Genomic DNA, 16993 nt, shown 5'->3' with positions numbered 1-16993 from the left:
TCCTAATTTTATATTACAGATGCTGAAGAGGAAATGTGGATGGGTCTCAAGAATGACGATGTGCCAACCTTGTTCAAATGGTCAGATCGCTCGCCTGTGGTTTTCACCTACTGGGATCAGAATGAACCAAAAGTCCCCTTTAACAGTACTCCTAACTGCGTGTCATATTCAGGCAAGGTAGGAATACAGGATTGAGTTTCCTTGTTGGTTTGTATTTTTTCATCATAGTATAGGCAACATTGGTCTGTGTGAAAGTCAAGGAGGAGAATAAAGCAGATAGCTCTTCTTATTTCTGGAATAATCTTTAAAATATATTTTTCTACAAGCAAATTTTGGAAAATTATTTAGCTAGAACTTTACAGCTGTGTACTGCAACGAATGGAAGAAATGAGTCTTAGCTCTGAAACTACCACATTGTTGGCCAGACAGTTGGCCTTGTCACTCTGTATTTTGAGTTACTGTATTCTTTCATGTCTCTGGCAGAAAGGTAGTAAGGAAGGGAAATCTGGGTTCAGTCATTTTCCAGAGCAGTTTGGGTCAACCAGTCTGAGGATGGAATGTTCTAAAAAGGGTGTTGGTGAAGAAAGGAGGCCACTAGGAGTGGGAAGCAGGCTGTATCCCATCCTGCAGATTCATGAGAAAAGTGGAGCACGCATTTGCCTGCTGTGTCATCAGCCTGGCACCGGAGCTTGTGTTCAACTCCTCTGAGCTACTTCCACGTTAAGCTGAACACACCTCCTGCACCCATTCCCTTCCGGATCTAAGAGAGTTGGCACCACCCTGGCCTTTTCTTTCCTGTTTGGATGTGATCCATAATCCTCCCATCTCCATGTGTGTCAGCTTTCTCTCTCCTTTCCAAACGTGCTCCTGTGCATATAATCCAGGGCATCCCACCCAGTAGCTATACCAGAGGCATTTTGACTTTCACACCAATGGAAACAGCCCCTGTAAACATAGAAATTGAAAGATTGTTAGAATTGCAAATTTTTTTTTTTCCTTTCATTCTCACAGCTGGGACAGTGGAGGGTCAAATCCTGTGAAGAAAAGTTGAAATACGTTTGCAAGAAAAAAGGAGAGATTTTGAATGAAACAAAATCAGATGAAAGTTGTTCATTGGAAGAGGTAATAGGAAGCCTCTGTTTCTTACATTGTCATTTTGCTCAGAAACCTGCTTGAAATCACTTATTTCTTCTACTTCCATTTCTTTCTTGTCTGTTCAGTAAAGTGTGTGAAACATGTTATCTGAAAAAGGACATTTATATATCATAAACCAAATTTCACATCCTCCTAAGCAGGTGTGGAATGTATTATCAGTCTACTGATGAAAGTATTATGAGCTTGGACCCAGGAAAGATTATGGTTTTTTAATTTATTTATTTAAAAGAAGTTAATTTTATTAGAAATGTTATTGATAGCACCATTTGTTTTGTTGTTTTTGCTCAAATTATGTTTTAAAATTTGGGATAAGTACTTTGCAACATAAAGATATGCAGAGATTGTTAACTGGGATTAGGCTTGTTGCACTTCATTTGCTCTCATTTTTGTTCTATGACTTGAATAAGGGTGGGGGCTTTTTGGTTTTTTGGTTGGTTTTTATTACAGTGTGACATCTTACAGCTTAAATAAAGTATTTGTCTTTTGAGCTAGCCTGTGATGGTATTGCAAGCTACTTCAGAGTTACTTGGTTCAGTTCTGTGTGGCATATTGCTTGCAACAGGAAAGATATTTACTCCTTATCTTTTTTACTATGTGACCTTTTAACTCTGTCTTTTCAGAGACTTCCAGCATGTAGGGTTATAGCTTTCTGTGCTGTTCAGACACCAGTGGCATTGCTAGGCTAGAAAAGAGTTAACACATTACTGTTTCTTGAAATTTCAGTGTAAATATGGGGAGAAATGTTGGAATGATAGAGAAATTTTGTAAGTTCACACATTTGCAGTATCAAGTATTTTTCTCAGAAGTAAAGGAACACTGGTGTATGCCTTCCTAGTATTCTTGTGTTTGAATCCTGGCCTTAGTGGAACAGCATGAAAACTCCTATTGTTTTGGATAGGACTGGGCTGTTGCCCTTGTGTTTCTCTCTGTAAATGCCCATAGTGGTCAGAAGACTCTGCCCAGGCAAGCTAAAACAGTGGTGTATTTTATTCCTGTTGCTGCATTATTTTTTACAACTGTGATTGTGAGAGTTGATGATAGTGGACCTTGTGTGTGACACAGTGCATTTCTTTCTTGTATATGCTGTGCCAGCTTGTGGGCGCCAGCCACTGTTGGCAATGATTTATTTTCCCCTGTAGGTAATGCCTAAATTAGGTTGTTTTGTATAAATGTGTTTTTTGTTTCGCTAACCAGGGATGGGAGAAACATGGGAACTACTGTTACAGGATTGATAAAATGGAAGTTTCATTTGGAGCCCAGTGCAATCTCACAGTGATGAACAGGTAAAGTACATTTGTAATTTATGAGCAGGTTTTAACATCACAATCCTGGAGCTAATATCATAACTAAGGGTCTATAAGCAAAAAGTAGAAAGAGAATTGCTTTTGCCAAGAACTAGAAAGCCGTGTTTTCCAGTGTGACAATGGTAAACCTACAATGTGAAACCTTCTTGGAAGTATGAGAATTCCCAGCCTGCTGACCCCAGGCTGAATATGGGACTGCCTGGATGATTGCTTGAACTGACTCATGTAATATTCCTGGTTTTTAATTTGTCTCATAGTTTGGTGTCTTTCAAATATTGACTCTGATTAATCTGTGGATTTTCAGATTTGAACAAGAATTTATTAATAGTCTAATTAGAAAACACACCAAAGTTGAAGAAAAGTACTTCTGGACCGGTTTGCAGGATATTAGCCAGTCAGGAATATATTCCTGGGGTACAGTGAATGGGGAAACACCTGAAGCTGTGACATACACTAACTGGAATTCCATGCAACCAGGTAAACTTGAAAACTAAAAAACTCATAAATATGCTATCCTTTTACATTGAGAAAGCACTGGAGTACCATGTTACAGAACTCCAAGCATGCAATAAAGTAGTAATTCACAGTTATGTCAGGGTTTTTTTGAAAACCAGCCAATGGTTTTAAATGTGGTTTTGGTGGCTTTAATTTCAGAGTTTTCAGGAGGATGTGTGGCCATGTCCAGTGGAAATTCTCTTGGAAAGTGGGAAACTAAGGACTGTAAAACCACTAAAGCATTTTCTGTCTGCAAAAAATATATTGGGAAGCCCAAGGAGCCAGAAGTGCTTCCAAAGCCAACAGATCCCTGTCCCCCTGGGTGGCACAATGGATCCGGCCTTGCCTGCTACAAGGTAAAATGTTACTTCTGTTTGATGTTAATTGCTCATTACTGTCTTGGAGGAAGTGAGTGATCAGCCAGTTTGTGGGCATAGATGCTCTGGAGGGCATTTTAAAGGTGCTCTTCACCAGGAGAGGGAATTGGTGTTGATTCAGGTTAACTGCCTGCAGATACTGTCCTGCATCATCCTCTGCCATTTCTGGAAGGTGCATTGTGCCTGTTTCTGTGGGCACCTGAGTGGGGCAGCAGCACTGGCCCTGTGCTGCTGTCTCAGGAGACTGATGCTGTCAGAGGGTGCTGTCCCTGTGTCTTCCCTGCTGCCCTTGGGCATGCACAGACACCTGGTTAGGGAAGGAAAGCTCTTTGCATCACCTTCCCTTGCCCTTTTCCTTTCTGTACCCTAAGAGTATAGATAGGAGAGGTAGAATTTCCTCTGGTTTGAATATGGATGCATAAAAACATTCAGCCTCAGTTGTATTTTACTGTTTCAAAGTAAATAGTGGAAGCAAGCAGCTGTGCTGTGTAGCTGGAATGGCTTAAACAAATTTGTACTTAGAAATGCAGGTTTTTCCCCTCCTATTAAAAATTAAATCAAGTTAAAACTGAGGCTGTTAACTGGATTATTTATTCATTATTTTTGGACTCAGTGTCTGCAATGAACTCTTTCTTGTAAACAGCTCATGTAGCAAAGTGGGGAAACCCAGCTTGAATACCAAGGGTGTGGGCAAGCATCCCAAAGGGATAGGTCTGTGCTGCTGTGCAGCATAGCTGTCCTATAGCTGATGGACTTGACAGATGGCCCTGGCCTGGATTCTCCACAACTGCTGTTGACCAAATGCAGCATGTCTGTGCAGAGAGATTCAGCTGATGGGAATTGTCTTGGACTGAAACCAAGGGGATCAAGTGGACATGTTAGCTGAGGTGTATGAGCCAGACTTGCGCCTCAGATGCATACAGGTAGCCAAGGGTGTGCCAAAGAACTTTCTTCACACGCAGCACTTAAGTGACACAGTTGTCACAGTTTCTGTGAACATTAGGCTTTGTAGTTCACCATAAATTTGAAAGAACAACATCCCTTAAAACTTGACTTGCAGTTATGGAATGAGCTGGCTGGTAGGTTCTAAAATCTTCCTGGTAAAGAAAAACAGAGAAAGTCTGTCATGTGGAATATGTGTGTTTGAAACAAATTTTGTCAGCTAAACTTCAGAGTCTGGCTGTTGTCAAACAAACCGAAAGAAAAATTGTTAAAAAGTCAAGTTTTTTCCATATGTAAATACCAGTTATTAAATCTCAGGTGGCTGTATTTTAGTAGAACAGGAATGTTTTAAAAATACTGCCTCATGTATCATTTTCTGCTCTGACATTTGGTTGTTGTGAAGTTTTTTCATAGTGAAAGAGTGCTGCGAACCAGGACCTGGGAAGAGGCAGAAAGGTTCTGTGAAGCCCTTGGAGGCCATCTGCCTAGTTTTAGCCACTCAGAAGAAATCAAGGCACTTCATTCTATCCTGAGAAAAATGATCAGGTAACAAACTAGCCATGTTCTAAAATTTTGGTTCTGCAGTGTGTCACAAATGCTGCTGTTGAGGCCAAATGGCAAATATGAGATAGTGTGTGATAAATGTGTTTCCCACGGAAAAGCTAGATGTGGCATTTGAACTGCCTTGCTGGAAAATGTCAATGGAGTACAGCTTAGGCAAATATTTCACATTGCTAGAGGCAGCACAGGATGAGAAATTTATGTAATGGAAGATGCTCAAAGCAAATCTAAGTATGTGGTTATAATACATTTTTCCTTCTCTGTGTTGAATTTTGGCACAGCTAGATGGTAAATGTACCTATTCTTTACTGGTACATTCTTTAGAGATGAGTGATTATTTCAGTTTTTCAGATGCATCTCATTTTTATTCATGAAATGCTTCCTGACTAAACTGGGTGCTAACTTCTGAAAATGTGAATAATGTAGTGTCCAGCAATCTGGCTGGCACAGATCCTGTTTGGCATAGCTGCATTAACACTGTATGGGCATTAGATGGGTATGCTGAGTGTTCTGGTATCAACAGATTAAATGCTAAATAATTTATGAGTTTAAAGCTTTATTTTTAATCAAATGAACTGTCACTGCAAAGCTTTATTAGGCATTGGTGTGATGTCAGATCCTTGTGTAATATGTTTTTTTGATTGACAGTCTGTTTTTTCAGAACTTTTGCCTGCTTAAACTCAATGCTGCCAGTTATGTGATGTAAATTTTTTCATCAACAAACTAAATCAGGATTATTGCAGGAGCTGCCAGCATAAAATGCTGTGATTAAATTTTTAAACCTGATGACTGAAGAAGTTGAGAAACCAGTGAACTTTTTTTAGAAGTGCACAAGTCATGAAAATTACTCAGTGTTTATGCTAATAAGAGACAAAACCAAACTTGTATGCTCTATATATAGATAGTTAGCTTGTGTAAAATCCACTTGTGATTCCTTTGCTAAACTGGCTGAATACACAATAAAAATCAGTGCACAAATTATTTCTAACTGTAGACCTTATAAGATGGTTTTGTGATTTTCAATTTTATTTTAGTGCACTTAATCTACTATGAAATGTGAACAGACAAATAACATTTTATTTTCTTACAAGTAAGTACTTGGAATTGCTTTTCAATTTGCAGACTAAGGTATTAATTATATTTTCTGTTAGGAGTTTAAAGGTGGAGACTTCTGTCTTTCCAGGAAGCCAGTTGACATACAGTGCTCCTGCATTTCCCATAGTTCAGAAATTTTGAGCTTAGTCAGAAAGAGGATGTCACAGTGTTTCAATATTATTCCAGCAGAACTTAAAATGAGGGGCAATGTATTGAGCCTGGTAGAAATTGACTTGCAGTCAGTGTTACAGCAACTGCTCATATCAGATACAACTGAAAATACAGTATTTTCATCTGGGCTTACCCTTTTTGCAGCACTTCAGAACATTCTGAACTGAAATACTACATAGTTGATATTGCCTGAGATATTTTAAATAATGTTTGTTTACATAATGTGATGAATTGTTGAAGATAGTTATGCTTTTAAATTACTCAGAGGTGTTGATTACATAAAATATTTTGGAGGTCAAATGTCAAGGGTAGTTAATCTAAAAGTCAAGCTCATTTGAAATGGGAAATAGGAAACCATGTGAACTATTTCACCAAGAATAAGTACTTTAGCTAACTGGGAGAAATCATGCTAAGGTGATATTATATGTGATTAGCTGCTGGAGTGTGCTGGCATGCCGTTTGTTCGTATTCTCTGTATTTACTCAGAGACTGCAGACTCAGATTACTGCATTCATTTCAGCTTGGGGAAGGAGCCACACCTCGACTCTCTTGGTTTCGGGTTTTTTCCCCTTGCACAGTTCTCTGGTGACTCACTGAGATTTGTTTGTTTTTAAATGTTAGCAAGAGTCATTCTGGTTCACCAGGAAAAGGGCAGCTTGCCTAGTCCATTTTGTTCTTTACTCAGATTCCACCTTAGAGTCAAATAGGAGCCAGAATTGCTCCAGCCAAGTCAGGCTATTGCCATTGGAAAGGAAAATAAAATTTGTCTGCCAGCCTTCCCTTGTCTGGAAGAACTAGGAGATAACCCCTTTTGGCTTTAAGGGACGTGATACAGGCAGAACAGATCCGCTTCAGTTACTTCCATTCTTTCCGGACTGTGTTTGTGAGCGTTCTGCATCTTATAGCTGGCAGCAGTGCTGGGCTCAGGAGGGGAAATAGCTTGGACTGGTTAAAGGTAACATTTCAGCGAGGACACCTTACTGGAAAGAAATCCAGGTTGCCTTTTATATGAACAACTCTGCTGCTGGAATTGTTTTGAATCTAGAAAGCCTCACAAATGCTTGAGTTTCAAAGAAAAAATCACCTGAACAGAATGGCCAAAACAGCAATAAAGCTGACATGCAAGTTAGAGTAATTACATTAATACAGCTTCTCTTTTCTTCCACTCAAGTGCAGGTAATTGGCAGGATGTGATGTAGCTAGTGTATCCCTGTTACAGCAGGGAGAAGAGGGTGGCCAGATAGGCTTCATGCAGAGTTTTAAGTCAGCACTGCCTAAGATTAAATAGTGCCTTAAATTGCACCATTAAGGAGTTGCCCACATGTGTACCTTACCTCTTCTCAAGAACTAGGTTGACCTACAAGACTCAAAAACTTCCCTTAGGCTCTTAATCTTGTGTTGGAGCTGTCATAAAGGACAGAGAAAAGAATTTTCTATTTTGGCAATTAGAATATGATTAGAAAAATTACAGGTTCCCTTCACAGTCTGAAGTGTATTTATTCCCTCCTGTAGAACTTTGACTTCTATGAATATTTACCTCTGTGTAAAAGAAAAAACTCGAGTATTCCACAGGGATTGCTAGAGATTTGTGGTCTTTCAGTGTCAATCAGTGTGGAGTCCATTGTGAAGCAAAATTGCATGTATGCTTTAGTTTAAAACTCAGGATACTTTCAGTTTTTAGAGACAGTTCCAGGAATGTGGCTCAAAGAATACTGTGTCACTGATAAATCCATTTTGGTATCAGTCCATAGGATGAATTTTAAGTACTTTGCAATGAGGAGGCATACTTGAAGCACAAGCAAATTCCTTGCTGCAAGCTCAATTGCAATAGAGAGTCTCAATTCATCTTTGTCTTAAATAGTTGGTGGAATTCTTTCTTGTGATGAGATGACACTATAATTTCAGAGGGTTATCAGAAGGTTTTACTGAAGCTTAAAAGTACTGTCAGGTGTAGTGTAGCAGTTACTAAATTACTCATGGTCATGTCTGAACAATTCCAAAAGAAGCAAAAGAGGTACATTAATGTGTAAGGGCCCAGTCAGTTGAAAACATTGCTCTGTTTGCAGGCTAGTAATTGTAAATTGGGAGATAAGCTGTGGAAATGCTTGACCTGGCACACTTCTTGGTTTTAATTTATTTATTTATTATATAATAGCCATATATAAATTGAAAGAGTTTGAAAAATTGCTGTAGAGCCTCAGGTAATTACTGCAAATTGGTTTGAAATGACTATCTCAAATTTCCTTTTTAGTAGATATTCCTGTGTGGTGGTCAGCTGCTGAAACTGCACTAAGTCTGTAGGTGGCAACTAGGAGGGGATGTCTGCTTTTTAATTGCAAGAACAGCCACAGAAAAATAGTCCTAAAGGCAAATAGCCTTTAGGTTATATATAGCTGCTCGACAGCTGTGAATATTTGGCTTACAGTTTTCCCTCTGCAGTGATATGAGGCATTTAGGCTCTTTAAAGGCTCCTTAGTTGTATCACTGAAAGACTAAAGATTGGTGGTAATATGATCACTCTAATTTATCATACTGATCAATGTCAGAAAACTATTACTGGAGTTGAGAACAAAGAACAAAACAATTAGATTTGTTGATGGCTGATACTTTTCTTCTTAAAGGAAACTTTACCAAGTAAAGTATTGTTGCCCTTCTTGGATTTCACGTACTTAGTTCACATACCCTGGGTTAAGTTGTTTCTTGGTGCTGCACAGTCAGTATTTTCAGACTGTTCAGAATCTTTGTAGTGATACGTGTGGAAAGTTAGTGGCAAAGCTTGATTCCAAGTCCATCCCTCCAGGTAATAAAGTAATTTTCATAAATTTTCCGAGCTCTGGCTTCAAATCACTGAACTTGTCAGCACTGTTTTCTGGGGAGCCTTTTACAAACTCTGACCTCTGCTGGTAAGATGTCCAGTTTTGAGCTTAAATTTTTTTTTGAGTTGTGGTTCCCTCAGACATGATGTTCTTTTTGCTCAAATCACTCCTCTTCTTGCAGGTTCAGGCTCCTAAAATATTATAGAGAATAATTGTATCTTTTCCCTGTCTTTCTTTGGGAAAACTAGACAAGAAAATCCTTAGTCCTTGTTAATAGCCTAAACTCTTAATTTCCTCAAATGTCCTGTGTTCCTTCTCTGTACTTGGTGCATCCTGATGGGATAGTGCTCCTGATACTGTTCTACAGGAGCCCTGTAATGTGGCACCAGTGCTCTGCTGTTGCTGTCAGACCACCTTGATGAGAGTGCCTTTTCCACAGCTCTTGCAGTGGTTTCATGTAGTCTGTGATTTCATAGAAAACTCATGGTCTTTCTCCCTGCTGCTGCTTCCAGCTGATACTGTCATTCAGAGAAGTGTCTTTTGACTTTCTTGGACTGGGTAGTGGATTGGAGTGAGTTATCATAAAGTTCAGTACCCTGCACAAAATTGAATCTTTGAGAATTTGCAGTAGAAAACTAACCTTGCAGTTGGTCTAGGACCTTTAACTTTGTTAGAGCATCTTTAGAGTCACAAGCAAAAGAGTATGGTAAAGGTTCTTACTGCAGATTGGAGTATTTGCATTGTAAACCTGTTTCTTTCAGGTAATTTTGTATCTTAGAACATAACTGAAATTTTAGATTTAAGTGTCTATTGCTTTTGAAAAATGAGGAAGTAAAATCTAGGAAAAAACCCAGTTCTGGCTGGGCCAAAATTTCTGCTGCCGCTTGTTCATGCAACCATTGAAGTCAGTTGTGTTAGGTGCTAATTTATGTCTGTGCCTCATTTATGAGGGTGCATAATTGAAATAGGTGCCCATGTTTAGTGTGATATACCACTTACAAAGTTAAGGGAAATATGCCAGTTCTTTGAACATAAGCTTTTCTGTGGTTTGAGAAAGAGTGGATTTAAGCTGCTGGTATTTGAGAGATAGCCCAAGGTAGACAATAGAAAGAGAACCAAACCACAGAAACACTCAGTATGGGATTCTGGAAGAAAAGTGTAGAAAAGAGATCATTGTATCAAGTGACAGCTGATGAAGTGGTGATGCAGCCCACAAAGGAATTACCTGATTTAGTTCATTTTCTTCTGTACAGTAGAGGTCCTAGCCCTTGTGTCTATTTTCTTTTTCAACTGCTACAACTTGCAGCAGTAAAACCTTGGTTTTTCTGCTTGGTCCTAAATAATGCCATGCCATAGGTCAGTCTTCCTATTAAATGAGCTGTACCATATGCTTGGCATAAGATTATATCTTGTTTATTTACAGCAATGACAGATGGGTCTGGATTGGAATGAATAAGAGAAGTCCTGATTCTTTGGGAACCTGGCAATGGAGTGATAACAAACCTGTAAGTTAACTGACCAGGAAAAGTCATATACTGACTTGTTTCAGCTAGGATTGAATTGAAAGTAAATTGATAAATATTTTAATTAAAATATATCAGGTCTTTCAACATATTAGTAAATCAGAAGAAGACTATGCACTTAAGAGCTGCCATCCAAGCAGATTTCTAATTAAAAGTATATCTTTAACAACGTTAACCTGATTTCCATCTCCATTATATTAAAATTATTTCACAGAAATATAGTAGTAAACATCCAAGAGCTGGTGGAGAGAGCAAGGTGTTCATGCTGCAAGAGATGGGAGGGTTTATCAGTTCATTTCCTTGTTATGACAGACTTTTCCAAAAATAACTTCCTCATTCTAATTGTTCTATTTTTCTGAAACTGTGAGTTCTTCCCTCTCCCCCCAAAAAAACAGACATGGAGACACAAAACAGAAGGAGTAACTGCCATTCAACACATATTTTAATGGTAATAAACATATTGGGACCCCAGGTTTGAATGGTTATCTCTTAAGATTGCCACAACAAAGCATCAAATGCTGATTCTTTCGCCCTGTCCTTCATCCTGTAGGTAACCAGTGTTGTTATGCCACTCGACTATCTGGAAGATGAGTATGATACAAGAGACTGTGCTGCATTAAAGGTTAGTTTCGAGGTCCTTAATAATATGTGTTTTTACTTGGAAGTGCTTGGAAAAAATACTTTTTCCAGTTGTATACTGAATTTAGGTTTAGATGTTTTCTTTGTGTAGTGAAAAAGCTGTAGTGTTCCCTTTATCAATATGCACCTATTACAAACTTCCCCTGAACCAAGTATTTTTTTATGAGCCAAGTACTGTGCTAATGATAACCTTTCATAGGACTTCTTTTGAACCTTTTTAACTACAAAATATTTTAGTAACAATGCTATTCTGTATTGCATAAGGCCATACTATGGATCTCTTGTATATTACATATAATTCCTAAGGATGTGTCATGGAGTCTAAAACAAGCACAGAGAGCCCTACCAGTAACTTTTTAAAATGTATGTTAGCTTTTCTTAACTACTGATTAAGGAAAGAGTTTAAAACCTGAAGAAGAGGAATGCAGTAGCCAGGACAGAGAATGTGTTTGTGTTTATTGTGTGTATTTCCTTGTTTACTTGTGAAATAGACTGTATGTGTTCTGCTGGTTTCTTATTTCAAATGTCAGACCTCAGCCTGATTCCTGATTAAGCTCTTCAATACTTAATTTAGTCTTGATGGCATGAGTTTTAAAATAGCCTTTAATTTTTCTGAAGTATCATCTGACTTTTTGCAGCACCTACCATCCCTTTTAACCTAAATAGAACCACCTCTGCTTTTAGGATTTACTGGGGGAAAGGATACTTGCATTCCTTTCCTTCTGTTCACAGCCATTTCCCTCATTCGCTTCTCCAGTGCTCATGACCCCAGACTGAGAAGCTGGTCAGCATTGAGCTCCTGAAATTTTATACAAAGGAGAGCACTTTGAAGGGAATACTGTGAATGTAGTAACTTTTCTCTCCTCCCTGATATAGACATGTTATGTCAATAAATGATAAAAAATTCTTACTGGAGAGACTAGCAAGAGTGAAGTCAGTTCTTCAAGCTTGATTGTAAGAAATAATCTTAAACAAGAATGATTATTTCTGTGCCAGTTTAGAGGGTTTCTTCTTTTCAGCATAAATGAGAATCATTTCAGGGGAATAAATTGCAATAGCATTGATGAGAAACTGGGCACTACAAAAACCCTAAGAAACATTATTTCTAGAAAAGACTTTTAAGACGTTTGTATGTAGACTGACCTTAAGCCCTTTACATAATTGCTTCACAGCATTAGCTAACATAGAGAGTTATAGTTGAAGTTTTAGCTGTATCTGGTCTTTTCAAAATAAATTATGTGACTAATGACACAGTAAAATACACTGACTTTGCCAAAGGACCTTTTTAATACAGTTTAATTTTGCATTTCAAAGGCTTGTGCTGTCCTAACTCTGTTTCTACTTATATGCAGACCTCACAGTTTTCACGGAGATCATTTTGGAGATTTTACTTTCATGAAGGCAGAGATCTGGAATTTTACTTCAGGCCTTTTGATTGTGAAGCTAAGCTTGAATGGGTCTGCCAGATAACAAAAGGTAAACTGCAGTTACATCCATTTATTCATATAAAGAGTTTAATGCAATGAGTTGTAATTATTGCCCTATAAAAGAAACTTTGCAAACAATATTTTACTGTTTCCTCTCTGAACTGCTGAGAGGACAGTACATGAAATGTCTCACTGATATCACATACGAACAGGTGTACACTTAGATCAGAAATTGACCCTGAGGAGGATGCAGTATCACTGCTCTAGTATTCTTTCTAGTCCCATGAAGTAAGAAGTGGTTTCTTGTGCAGTGATATAAGCCACTGAATTGCAGCATTTGTGAACTTGACTTACTCTTTCTTAGTGATATTTTTAACTAAATCACCACAAATAATTTGGGTGTACAGTTTGCTCCTTACGTGAACTATCCTTCTTCTGGTAAAACTGGTGTACTAGCTTCTCATTGTAGTGAAACAGAGGAATGAGAATACAAAAGAATAGGATGGCATATCTGCACAGATCCAGGTTTTTTCATGCAGTATGAAATGTAATCCAGTAGACTTTTACATTTGGATTGTTGATTAAAAAGTGTCTTGGGATGAAACTTTCTTGTTGGGGTGGGACTCTGGTAGAAATACTACTTTGATGCTTGAGAGATGGAAGAACCACAGATGTGTAAGATGGAGGTATGCAGTACTACCATTAATTTTGTATCAGCTCTGTATGATTTCATTCTCCTTTGTTTTCATCATGAATACTGAGGAGTATGAGTACTAGCCATCACTTCTGTTATTTGTGGCCACACTGTTAGAAGGTGAATTCAGTGACTTTTCCTTTTTTCCTCTGGACAGGTAGCACTCCAAAGACACCAGAGTGGTATATACCAGGTAATTTGGTTTCTTTTGTATTTTTCCACTATGTGTGTAGGGTTGTTTATACTCAATATCTTTTATTAGTTTTGTTATACTGCTACTGCAATACCTGTTTCGTACCAGAAAAGGTTAGAACTGATAGAATTTGATAGAATTTGATTTTGAGTGAGTTCAAAATGAAGAGCGTTGACTCTTCCCAGTGTCAATTTGAGATTTCTTAATACATTCAGAAAAAGAAAATATTTGTTTTTCTGAATTAGTTTCTTTCTCATGTGGTATTTCTTCTGTGTAGATGAAATTGGAATTCATGGAGCCCCGCTTGTTGTTGATGGAGCAGAGCTGTGGTTTGTACCAGATAAAAACCTGAGCTACCAGGAAGCTATTTTCTACTGTCAAAAAAATGATAGTGATTTAGCCTCTGTAGAGTCTTACCCAAAACTCAGGACAATACTATCTCAAATTGAAAAGGTAAGGGGTGTAATCTGTTTTCACAGTTACTTTCCATTGCAGGAAAATTTACTTGCCAAGTTTTCCAATATAAGAAAATGTTAATCTTAATATATTTCTTTTTCCTGTTGGCCCCAATGGTTTTCAATTGTACTTAAAAGAAAAAGATGGGATAAAAGTGAATTATTTTATTGGCAGTCTGGTAAAAGAATTTTTAAATTTTAATGTAGGTTTAACAACATTAAAAAAACACAGAACTCTCTGAATGTTAAAAAAGTGTCATAGCAGGACCACCATGCAAGCATCCTATTGTCTGCAAATATTTCATTAACAATTGTGCTGGTTCTTAATTTTGTGCATGGGACAACGTATAGTTTTTCACCTGTTGAGAGGATTTAATTAGAAATGCATGATCGTCTGATAGGCTTTATTGATAGGGGTTTGTGTTGTTCATGGAATGAAAGTACTTTCTTGTAAGGTGTCTGAGAAAAACATGTCAAGTTTCAGTACCTCTGTGACTACTTTTGTTGCATCACTCTGTCTTTGGTAGAGTCAGGAGCTCTTTCTATGTGGGTTGTAAAATGCTGGGTTTTGTTCTTTACTTCCACAGTTATCAAACAGCGAACAGAAGTGGTGGCTGAAGTTTATTGATTATGGCTACAGCTATCATTCACCGTATGTAGAATAATTATGAGATGCTTTTTTGGAAGCTTTATTTTGTACTTTTTAGGAATTGTTAACTAGAGTAGTTAATTCATAGTATTTTTATTGTAACTGAGTTAGTAATCAATTTCTTGTGTGTGTTATCAGAGCCTCTAATTTTGGGTTGTTGGGCTTAAGCATCTTAGTCTCGCTGTGGGAATCCTTGAAATGTGTGATCCTCATAGCTAATGTATGCCCTTGATCTTTGAAATGCTTTTATTGGGGTTTTGAGCCAACTTCTATGTTCTGTTAACATTTGGAGAACTGACAAAAAAGAGTACCCATTCTGACTCTGAGGATTGAGGAATACCCAAGAACAGGGAATGGGAAATTGGTTTAAGACATCACTGTTCTAATTAGGTAATGCCAAAGTCTTGGAGAGCTTTTAGTATAGTCTTGGAGACTTGGGATGACTCACAGCAAATCTTGCATCATTCCCTTCTTGGCTGCAGAGAAGATTCACTGTCTTCTTACAAGGAAAGTCCTCACTTTCCAAAATACTGTAGCAATGTACTATTGTAAAAAGAAAACTAAGGCTATTTTCTATTCCCTTCACTTGTCCTGACAATGTGCTGTGATTGCAGCATGGTGATAAATAACCTCATTCTGCACATCTCAACACAGTTAACTTGGGCACAGTACATAACTGCTGAACCTACCACATATTTATTTCTAGCCTAGTTGGTGTAGAGTATCTAGAAACAGTTAATAGCCCAAATTTTTGTTAGCACTGACACTGTTGCCATCAGAATTTCTCCATGAAGGTCACATTGGATTGGAGATTAACTCTGAAATATTTATGTCCAGTTTACAGTTATTTCCACGCTTCCATGATAGATTACTGAGAGATTGCTGGTATATTTCCAGAAAGAGCTGGTATAGAGGTAAGACTGTTTTTACTTTTTCACTTGCTCTGCTATTGTTGTGTTTATTTGAAAAGAACAAAAAAAGTAGTAATAACTGTTCTACCCAAACTCTTCTATTAAATGCAAATTGATACCAAATTAGGAGTGAATGGCTTCTTCATGATAATCTGATTGACTGTTGAATCATTTTTTCTACCTCATGGTAGAAGCTATGGTAATATTTCTTAATGACCAGAGGCAAACCTAAATTCAAATGACAAATTTTTATGATAGATTGTCACTCTTTTTGCAACAGAAATTATTAGGTGAAATCTGGTTTTGGTGGCTACCTTTTTGTATTTGATACATATTCTGAGCTCTGGAGTTTGTCTGAGAGCTGTTAGTTAGAGAGGTTGACTCTATACTTGCAACCATGTACGCATCTGGAGACACAAATTCCATTAACTATTGGAGTCATACTGTAAGAGATAGACAAAGTGTTGAAAAGGCCACCTGGTGGTACTTGAAGCTTATTACTTCCTTTTTTCAACAGTTTTATGTTGAGGAAAATGTATAACCTCCAGTGAACAAGAAGTCCTCCTGTCTTCTACCATTTCCATTTTAAGCACGTTTTCCCCATTATTCAGTTGTTTGCTGATGAACTGTTTTCCAAAACTGTTTTTTCTGTTACCCAAAAATTGTTCTAGACTAGGAAGTCAGTCCATTTATGACTGCAGGAGTCATGTAATACAGCACAGGTCAGATGCTCCACATGTAGATGTTAAAGGTTTCCTTTTAGCTTTTTTTGACGTTTAGACATACCCTCTTTGCCAGAATACAAGGCTAGTCCTCATATAAAAATATTTATTCAATAATACTCTGTTTTCAAGTTCTCTCTGCCTATATGAAGTGTTAATACTAGAAGTAAGAGCGAGACTCTGGATCTTTAGGAATATTGTACTACTGTCTGATGAAAATTATTTAGGCTTGCCTGTTGCTCTACTGCTATTTTTAATACTTTCTATTGTATAATAGTAGTTCAATGTGGTTGCACCAAAAAAGGTTTCCCTTTGGGTTAGTCTTTATGTCATAAGGTATGAATAGCAAATGGAGTGTGATAGGCATTACCATAACTGTTTTTTAAAACTTCTATTTCTGCAGACTACCCAGTTAACTGTAATGTGAAACTGCCCTTCATCTGTGAAAAAAATAATGCCTCCTTACTAGAGAAACATGATCCCAGTTACCACCCAGTCAGAGGAGGCTGCCCTAAAGGCTGGCATCAGTTCCGGAATAAGGTACAACAATAACACAGATTCATCATCCTTGCCTATTTTTCATAGTCCATCAAGCTGGAATCCCTTTCTAAAAGAAAGGAGGTAGCCCCTCTAGTGAGGAATAGACTAGAAATGGGCTTTTGAAAACTAAGTGTAATGATTAAAATAATCTCTTCCCATTTTGTCCCTTATTCAGCACTGATGGTTTCTTAAATTCAAAGCATTCATTCTCAGGTTGTTTTGCTTTCCCATCACCACACCACACCACACACACCATCACCACAGTCCAGGAACACTGGTTGTATTGTCTAATCTTGGGCTTCTGCTTTGAATGAAGAGAAGGAT

The 16993-nt window shown here is 37.8% G+C and overlaps 1 protein-coding gene across 2 annotated transcripts in view; it reads left to right on the top strand.

The window, feature by feature from the left end:
- The window catches only part of LY75 (lymphocyte antigen 75), a 45578-nt gene that overhangs the window by 9204 nt on the left and 19381 nt on the right, over positions 1-16993 (top strand). For both annotated transcript variants that reach the window (XM_058839832.1, XM_058839833.1), the window contains exons 8-21: positions 20-177; positions 1012-1122; positions 2350-2438; positions 2764-2936; positions 3114-3310; positions 4677-4819; positions 10340-10421; positions 10990-11061; positions 12431-12554; positions 13357-13392; positions 13670-13845; positions 14435-14499; positions 15334-15410; positions 16533-16669. In XM_058839832.1, the coding sequence (XP_058695815.1) occupies positions 20-177; positions 1012-1122; positions 2350-2438; positions 2764-2936; positions 3114-3310; positions 4677-4819; positions 10340-10421; positions 10990-11061; positions 12431-12554; positions 13357-13392; positions 13670-13845; positions 14435-14499; positions 15334-15410; positions 16533-16669 (1640 nt within the window). The remainder of the gene's footprint in view (positions 1-19; positions 178-1011; positions 1123-2349; positions 2439-2763; positions 2937-3113; positions 3311-4676; positions 4820-10339; positions 10422-10989; positions 11062-12430; positions 12555-13356; positions 13393-13669; positions 13846-14434; positions 14500-15333; positions 15411-16532; positions 16670-16993) is intronic.

This window comes from Poecile atricapillus, chromosome 5 (assembly GCF_030490865.1).
Source record: "Poecile atricapillus isolate bPoeAtr1 chromosome 5, bPoeAtr1.hap1, whole genome shotgun sequence".
In the NCBI taxonomy this organism is placed as follows: Eukaryota; Metazoa; Chordata; class Aves; order Passeriformes; family Paridae; genus Poecile; species Poecile atricapillus.
The sequence above is the reverse complement of the archived record's forward strand: the minus strand, read 5'-3'. Positions and strand labels throughout refer to the sequence as shown.